Source organism: Carya illinoinensis, chromosome 1 (genome assembly GCF_018687715.1).
Source record: "Carya illinoinensis cultivar Pawnee chromosome 1, C.illinoinensisPawnee_v1, whole genome shotgun sequence".
Classification (NCBI taxonomy): Eukaryota; Viridiplantae; Streptophyta; class Magnoliopsida; order Fagales; family Juglandaceae; genus Carya; species Carya illinoinensis.
The window spans coordinates 16,919,113-16,928,600 of record NC_056752.1 but is presented as its reverse complement, the minus strand read 5'-3'; the positions used below and the strand labels follow the sequence as shown (position 1 = coordinate 16,928,600).

Genomic DNA, 9,488 nt, shown 5'->3' with positions numbered 1-9,488 from the left:
GATAAATGGAAGAGGTGGTGGCGTGTGGGGGTGGCTGGGTTTTGGTGCAGTAAAGTTTTTAAAACAACATGTGCAGTCAGCTTGGTCAAGTCCTCATTTCCAAGATGAATAGTTTGCTTTTGGATTGATTAATGGAACTGTTCTTGCCCTTCTTTTAGGACTGGATTTTCTAGGTTTAGGGGACATGATGAGCGTTGAATGAGTTGTAAAAAAACCCCTTTAAAAACTTGTTGAAAAGACATAGTTTCAATGGCTTGATTTAGGGATGCACGATTTGCACTAGGTGTGCCGATTGGTGGGTTCATTTGGCATTTGACATATACCATTTCTACATCTTCAACTATAATACGATTTAGTTCTGTTATCATAATATTTTGCTATTCTTTCTTTATTATTATTTCTATTACTTTATTTCTACATCTTCAACTATTCCTTGTAAAATATATATAAAAACTGATTTAGGGGATGAATAGTGACTTTTCAAATATAGAGAGTCAATGTTTACATCCTAAACCTATACCTTAAAATAGGAAACCGGCCGATGTAGTGCTTATTTTGTCAAAAAGTTAAGTTGATTCTCTAAAATTTAGAGATTTGGGAAGTATAGAGAACTGGATGGAAATTCTATTATCTTAATAAGCTAGAGCCCTTAGTGCATGTTTGGGGTTGTGGTAGAAAATATTGCTTTTAGCTTAAGATTTATAACTTAGAGCTTAATGTAATAAGCTCTACTATTAAAAAGCTATTTACTATTTGGGATCCGTATATATAAAGCACTTTCAAATATATAGATTTGTTTGGAAACGAATTTAAAAAGCACTTTTTGAGGTAGAAATGACACAAAAGGGTATAAATTCCAAATTTATTAGCTCTCTGAGATTTCCAATCCCAGCTGGGATTGTTCCTTGGATGTTGCAATTGGAGAGATAAAGCCAATCCAATTTAGTAGCTTCACCACCTCAGTTGGAATTGGATTGGGATCGAAGGGATTGTCCCCGAGGCTGAGCTGAACTAGACCTGTCATGTTTTGGAGCGAATTCCAAGGAAAAGTGCCAGAGAATCCGCTGTTATTCAGATGAAGATACTGTAAATTGCTTAGAGAAGATATGTTTGGAACTGCTCCCGTGAAGAAATTGTTTCCCAAATCCAAGTAATGCAATTTCACACAATTCTTCAAGTCCTCCGTGATGGGACCGGTCAAGAGGTTAAAACCCAACGAGAGCTTTTCAAGTGAATGGAGCTCACATATAGAATCCAAGGGAAGAATCCCAGATAAGTTATGGTTAGAAAGTTCTATTTCTATAACGGAGCCACGCTGAGTTGCAAGTGATTCCAGCAAGCTCTCGAGAGAAAAATCGTAAGGCCACGAAGGTGCGGTGGCTGAAGAGTCGAAGGTGGGTGAAGAATTCGAAGGTGCAGGGGTTGAAGAATTCGAAGGTGGGTTTTCGGGTTCAATCCAAATTTTTGATAAGGAATACCGATTCTGTGTTATATTAAAAATAAAATAAAAAAAAAAAGGTTGAAGACAAACTACCATCTGAAAATTTTTAGCTCCATCTGAAAGTTGAAGGCGTGAAGGTCTTCGGAGGCTGAGAGAGAGAGAGAGAGAGAGAAAGGGGGGGAAGAGGAGGGACAAAGTTGTCGTTGTGCTAAAATAGTGAGGATCATTTCGTAATATACATGTTACGGAAAAATAGGATTTACTTTTTACAAAGTACTTCTGACAAAAAGCATCACTTTGATGCTTTTGTTGAAACGTACTTTTTTAGCTTTTTTTTTATTTAAAAGTACTTTAATATAAAATTACAAAACAGGTAAATTTTATCATTTAAGTACTTTAAACCATTTTAAAGCACTTTTTACACTTTCCACCGCAACCCCAAACAGGCTCTTATTTAACAAACTACTCTTGGGCATTCTCCAAATTCATCTAGTAATTTAGCCAAGTTACTTAGCACACCAAGGTGGCAAGTCTCCAATATGCCACTGGTCATTTTACCATTGGCCTCCTCACACATGTTTTCAAAATTAATATAGCATTAGAATTCTCTAAAAATACTAACTAAACCAAAGGTGTAAGTCTCTTTGCCAACTCAAACTCCAAAACTTTCATTTTTCTCAAGGATCACAACTTCTACTTGGTTAGGGTTATGGTTACTATGGTCAAGTCATAAGGTGCTTTTAAGTGGGGTGTTACAAGTATAACCTTCCATAGTATTCAATTTCTCTTCTTTTCCAAATCCAAATTAAAAATCAAATCTAAAGCATGAAAATTACTCTTTCTGAAGAAAGAAGGTTATCATTTTGTTATTATTCTCTTAATTTCCAACATAATATTAATTGGGCATTTTTTTTCCCTTTGCGATTCCAGAGGCTAGTTCGCCGCAAGAGGAGGAGAGAGAGAGTAAAGTGGTTTGAGGAGGGAGACAGAGACAGAGACAGAGAGAGAGGATAAAGAAAGAGGGGGAGAAAGAGAGAAAGATGAGCGCATGTACTAGGAAGCGAGGCCGATTATTTGAACGTGGCCGACTTTTTTTTTTTCTTATTAGAATTATGATGTGTTAATCAGTTATTGGAGGGTGTAAATACCATCTTTACTCCAAAACCGATTCCTAGCATCTCTCTCAGTAAGAGCTACTTCATGCTATTAACATATAACAACATAGATTCTTAGTCATGCAATGACATAAAAATCAAAATTATCAAATATTATGAAAATCAAAATAAATCTACAAGTTAAAAGCAGGCAAAGAAGGAAAATTAATAAAGAAAGAGAGGAGGTAGAATAAATGTGACATCCCTATTTTCCTTGTATTTTTAAGTGTTTACTGTGCTAATTATTTTATTGGTTCCTTTATTTTAAATTGATTATTAGTATTATTATAGTATTTTATCGTTATTACTGCTAAAGTTGTATAATTTATTTTATTGTGCTTTTATTATTATTAATTATAGTCTATTATTTATTGGCCATTTATTTCAAATTATTTTACTGTTGGATTTTACTATTTTATTTTACTAAGTTGTGTTTTTAATTGTCTTCTTAATTCTCTATTCTTTTTAAGTCAATTAAACTAGTGTTTAAATTCTTTCATTTGGATCAGTTTTGAGGCCGAGTTGAAAGGCTAGATCTCATTTCTTTTCCCTTATTTTTCTTTTTTCCTATTTTCTTCTTCCCTTTCTTCTTTTTCTTCTTTTCTTTTTCCTCCCCTCCAATCCTAGCCCCTGCCTCACCACCACCCTTCCCCACGCTCACCTCAAAGCCTCGGCCATGATTTACTCCAGCACCGCTGTCCGCGGTTTTCAAACCATTGCACCACTGCTAATCACCTCCTCCCTTGCCGATGACCCACCCCCATCAATCTCAGCACCCATGCCGCCCTCTACCTCCCTCACACATACTTAACCCGAGTGGGTTTCCATCCACTCCGTTCCACCACCGCGTGGCCTTAGCATCGCCACCAGCTTCCGTTAGTTGCCTCCCCCTTCACCACACGGTAGCTTTTTTCCACCATCATGGTAGCTCTTTTCCACCACACGAGCACAACCCAAAATGGGTTTTCCCCCTCTTTGCACGGCCTAGATCCACCACTAGGCCCGCCATGGACCACCCTCTCGAGTCATAACCAGCTCCACCGACACCCACTTAGCCACCTCCATGCCCATCTTAGCCAGCCAAGCTCCCCTTTCAAAATTCGCAGTTTTGAAACCCACGACCATTGCTTGGGAAACACCGCTCTGCCGTTGCTCCACCACTTTTGGCTTGACCTTTGATTTTCTAGAGTTGCACTTCGTCATTGTAAGTAACTTTTCAAAGAACTTTTGAGATTTAAATATATTTTTATGCTAATACTTTTTCTGCAGTATGTTGATTGTACCGAACCTTGAGTCCGAGGAGTATGGGGGTCAGGTTGGATTGAAGGATGAGACTGTTTGTGGAAATTGGTGTATACTCGGTATTTTGGTGATGTGTTTGGTATCGTGATACTCATTGCATATTTCGTTCATGTGTTGTAATTGAAAACTGGGTTTTCATGTGAGAATGGATTTTTGGGTGCGTGCTTATCACAACCCCAAGCCGAGATTGAGCATTATCTCTGTGAACCTCCTCTGGTCAATCGGGAGCGTAATATATTGCGTGACATCCCCTGGGTTATTACTGGGCGATAACAGGATCGGATGGGATGGTAACGCTCTCATGTCAACTCCGTGGCCCCTCTGCTAATGGGGGCTAGAGGATACTTGGTCATGAATGCGCTGGGCATGGAATTGGGCATTACTCGTTACGAAGTCACGAGCACAGTCGTTGCCCGTTGTGTGACGAAGGGAGCTAGGGTGTCGGATGGTCCCTAAGGGAGATCATAGTGCATAAATGATAATTGGATAATGGGCCATTTTCTGAGAAAATAGCGGGTTTTGATAAAATGATTTATGTGGACTATTTTCTAAAAAATAGTGGATTTTATAATGTGTCATTTCTGGAAAAATGGTAGGTAATTATTTTAATAGATTTGTTGTTAGGCCAAATGGGATTTTTGGCGTGTGTTGGAAAATAATCATTTTGGGAAAATTATGGTTTGGAGCTCGGCATATTTCAGCATGTGCATGCATACTTGTTGGTTATATAAATGTGTTTTTATCTCGTGGGTTGTTTGGTTGATTACTTACTGAGATTCGTATCGTAGATTTATGGAATCGTAGATTTTTTATACAGATGTTGATGCAGAGCTTGAGACTTCGGCTCCAATGGAGGAGTGACATGGGGTCGCTTTCTCGCGTGTTGGGATTTGTTTCCTGTTTTGGATCATGTATTTAGTTTTATTATATTTTTACTAGAGAATTGTAACATCTTTTGAAACACTTTTATTTAAATCTGTATTTACAATTTTGGTACTTAGTCAACTTATTTAATTTATCTGTTACATTTTTTGTTGTACACTTTCTGCATGTACACATACTTAGCACTTATTGTTGGAATGTGTAATCCGTGTTATTATCATTTTGATGTCACGATTCTCGTGTTTCCGTACGTTGGAATCAGGGCGTCAAAATAAATTAATGAAGAAGAGGAAGCAACAGCTAAGAAGAATGAGTTGTATGGACTTATTTGATTCAAGGAATGAGTTGTTGGTTATCAAAATAAAAAGGAAGGCACGTGTGAAGAGAGAAAAAAAAAAAGAAAAAGAAAAAGAACAAATAAAGAGGAAAAGAAGAAAAGAAAGGAGAAAGAGGAAGAGAAGACGATTGTGTGAGGAGGACAAAATAAATAAGAGAGGAAAGGAAGTGGGGGAGGAGAAGAAAGAAAAAGAGAAGGAAATGAAATTAAAGAGAAGAAAGAAAGATGCCGTTATCACAATCAATAAAATAATATTTTAAAATTATTTTGTAAATCAAACATTTCACTTCAAAATAATGTGGGTTAGCTGCAAAATTAGTCCCTGGGTTTTCAAAGATTTGCAAAAAACCAAGCTTTTAGCAATTTAAATCCTCAGGCCTATAATTTTTTGTAATTAAGCCGTCCCTATTTAAATAAAAGATCCAGAATTATTTTGAAAAAGACAGAAACATAAAAAAAAAAAAAAGAAAAAAGAAAAATATAAAGAAAATAAATTTAGTTAGCTAATCCAAGAAAAATTAATTAATTAACTACTTAAAAAGTTAAGAATTTTAAGCCATAAACACTTTCTAAATAAAAATATTTATTAATTAATTTCAAAAAACTAGAAATTTTTTAAAAAAATCAATGTTACAAATCTTTAAAATATGAATAAAATATTCTCCCTCTCATTCCACCAGATCACGGGTCTTTTTTTTTTTTTCATTCATGCTTCATTATTTTCTTCTATTTTTTTTAAATATTTATCTCTTTTAAATCAAATAAAAAATTAAAAGTATTTATAGTATTTATTTCAGAGAAATTATACGTGAAAACCTTACACTACACACATTCACCTAATTAATATTTGATTTATCAATTTTGTTATTTTATCTTAATGTTTAAATATGTGTTTGTTTAAATAGAATAATAAAAATAACAAATCACATGTTCAAAAAGTAGAGGTGTGTTGAAAAATCTCATGTTACGCTTAACTTAAAGAATTAATCTTTAGATTTCAAAACCTAAAGAATTTTAATAAATTAATAAAATAAAAAATACTGACTTTGAAATTAATTTCAACAATATTGCTGTTAGCCCGCGTGAAACACTCCTCAAGAAAAGAGTACTAATATGACAGTAAAGAAGCATTACCACTTTAATACAGTAAAAATTAAAAGCCAAGTGATTCCCTAAACATGACACGTAATGGTTATGTCTAACGCTAAATGCCTAATAAGTAGTAAGCCTTCCCTATAAATGTCCCATCCCAAATATAAGCTTGGAAGCTCCCCTATCTACCCATTGCCATTGCTGTTTTTCTTATTCCTAGTAGTACTATTTCGATTAACACAAACCCAAACTTTGAGGTCGAGGAGTTAAAAGGAGCTGGAGGTTGCATGGCTTACTAACTTAGTGCCTAGATTTTTACATTTTTATAATTCGAGAGATTATATTTTGATTTTCATTAAATTAATATATAAATTTTAAAAGATTCACAATTAGATATATTTGTTAATTTTCCATTATATACGAACGGTTTTTTATTTTTTAATCTTTGATGACACTTTGTCCCTAAGATCACTTTTACTTAATTAGGATTGTAAAAATAAATTGAAAAATTGATGGGATGGACTGAATTGGAGATTCTGTTCGGTTCTTTAAGTACTCTGTTGCAGCATACAGACGCGCCATCACAGCAATGGATCCTTCTATCTATAGAGCGGCGGCACAAGGCAAAATGGAGGACTTAGAACAATCTGATATCTCCCATCCATTTGATGGATTTTTGACAATTAATGTTGAAAATACAGAAAGAAGATGCTTGAACGTGCAGCAGCAGAAGCAGAGGATTATTCTTCTTCAGCTTTTGGCATGTGAAGCAGCAGACAGCAGGAGAACACACACATGCAGACCAGCTGGACACTCACTTGGACAGCAACTCACAGCAGCTCATGTATTTTTTTTTCTCGTTGGAAAACAACTTTTGTTATCATCAAGTGTCTCTATCACTTCAGTATAAATGTCAAGCTAGAATGTATAGAAAATAACTATGAAAAACAGTTCAATGAGAAGATTAGAAAATGACATTTCTGATTTTTCCTTACTCACTTCCTGTTCTTCAATAACAGGATAGTGTTTTGCAATTTTCTAAGTTTCTTTTTCTTATATGGTATCAGAGATATGGCTGATTCCATCAACTCAAATGCCAATCAAAATGCAAATCCAAACTCAAATATTTCTGATCCATCCCAACCAAACAGCCCCTATTTTATTGGTTCCAATGACAGTTCTGGAGTCCTTCTTGTCACTCAAATGCTTGATTCAAGTAACTATCATTCTTGGGCACGTTCAATGAAAAGAGCTCTTCGCATCAAAAACAAACTTTGGTTTGTTGATGGAAGCATTTGTGAACCATCTGAGGCTGATAGTCCATTGATGGATCATTGGCTTCGATGCAATGACATAGTCATCACCTGGCTGCAAAACACCATGTCAGTTGACATTAAGAGCAGCACCCTTTATGCTGAGACTGCTCATCAACTGTGGAAGGAACTTGAGCAACGACTTGCACAGCAAAATGCTCCAAGGATTTATGAAGTAAAGCAAGGTATTGCTACAATAATGCAGAACCAAGACACTGTAAGTATGTATTACTCTAAGTTAAAAACTCTGCTAGATGAATTGATGAACTATGAGTCTATTCCTAACTGCACATGTGGGGGTTTGAAAACAATAGTGGATAACCACGAAAGAGACTGGGTGATGAAGTTTCTTATGGGTTTAAATGACACATACAAAGCCCTTAAGGCTCAGATCCTTCTAATCAAGCCTTTCCCTAGTCTAAATGAAGTGTACTCCATAATACAACAAGAAGAAAAGAGGCGACAGATTTCTGTTGACACTTCAGTTGGTGACTCCATGGCTATGATAGCAACTGCTAGAGATGTAGGAAGGCAAAATATCACATCTCAGAGAAAGTATTATTGCACTTTTTGTAAAATGCCTGGACATTCCTTAGAAAGGTGTTTTAAGGCTAACCCTGAGAAACCAGTGTGCAGTCATTGCAGAATGCCTGGCCATGTTGCAGAAAAATGCTTTAAACTTCATGGTTATCCACCAGGCCACAAGCTCCATGGGAAGGGCAGACCAGCTTTTGCCAATCAAGTCACTACCCTCATGCCACCTGGACATGAGCAAATCAACAACAACCAAGCAACACTCACTCAAGAGCAATATTCACAGCTGATTGCCTTGCTCAAATCACAACCCAGTCATTCTCACACAGCTTCACTTAATCAAGTGCATTCCCTCAGTCATTCTGAATCTGACATGTCAAAAATATCTGGTATCTCACTTTGTCTCTCAGCTTGTAGCATAAACTCACACAACACCTTTGATGCACCTTGGATAATAGACACGGGGGCAACAGACCACATGGTCTGTTCAACCTCCCTTTTCACCACCATCAGAAGTGTTGCCAAATATTCTGTAGCTCTTCCAAATGGTGAAACTGTCAATGTTTCCCATGTTGGAACAGTGAAGATGTCAAAACACTTGACCTTGCATGATGTGCTTTGTGTTCCATCCTTTTCTTTTAACCTCATATCTGCAAGGAAACTTAGTCAAAAATCAAGATGTTGTCTTATTTTTCTACCTGAAAACTGTTTTATTCAGGACCTTTTAACTTGGAAAACGACTGGAATGGGTGAAGTGAGGAATGGCTTGTATCACCTACTGAGGAATGAAGTCTCCCCTACAGCTTTAGTTGAAGTCCTATCCTCTCTAACCACCAACACTGTCATTTCTGCTTCTGTCATCAACAACCATGAAGGTTTCAGTCTATGGCACTATAGACTTGGGCACCTCTCAGATTCTAGGATGAACTTGATTAGCAAAAATGAAATTTCTGATTTTGATGTTGCTACCATACCCTGCTCAGTTTGCCCTTTAGCAAAATTACACAAACTACCTTTTCCTACTAGCCATCATAAATCAGAAAAATGTTTTGATTTAGTCCACTGTGATCTTTGGGGGCCTTGCAATGAAATTAGTCATGATGGATCAAGATATTTTTTGAGTATAGTTGATGATTTCAGTCGATGTACTTGGGTGTATATGTTAAAACTGAAATCTGATGCAACTGGGGCTTTACAACAATTTTATGCAATGATTGAAACCCAATTTGACTCCAAAATCAAAGTAATTAGAAGTGATAATGGAGGTGAATTTGACATGAAAGACTTTTATTCAAAAAGAGGCATAATCCATCAGAAAACTTGTGTTGAAACACCCCAGCAAAATGCTATTGTAGAAAGGAAACACCAGCACATCTTGAATGTAGCAAGAGCCCTAAAGTTTCAAAGTGAAATTCCAATGAGATATTGGAATG

At 36.2% G+C, this 9,488-nt stretch overlaps 1 protein-coding gene across 1 annotated transcript; it reads left to right on the top strand.

Annotated features, from left to right (window-relative positions):
* The first annotated feature begins 7,494 nt into the window (after window positions 1-7,494).
* On the top strand, window positions 7,495-8,914 carry LOC122312333. Its single transcript, XM_043126896.1, has 2 exons — window positions 7,495-8,444; window positions 8,774-8,914. Exons 1-2 carry the CDS (start codon window positions 7,535-7,537, stop codon window positions 8,806-8,808), a joined length of 945 nt encoding a protein of 314 aa, XP_042982830.1. The 5' UTR covers window positions 7,495-7,534; the 3' UTR covers window positions 8,809-8,914.
* Window positions 8,915-9,488: the final 574 nt, after the last annotated feature.

Bases quoted from the DNA above. Each gene is read 5' to 3' on its own strand.
- LOC122312333 (XM_043126896.1), top strand. From the start codon at position 7,535: ATGGATCATTGGCTTCGATGCAATGACATAGTCATCACCTGGCTGCAA. The intron at 8,445-8,773 runs GTATCTCACTTT...TGTTTTATTCAG, and splicing joins TGACATGTCAAAAATATCTG to GACCTTTTAACTTGGAAAAC.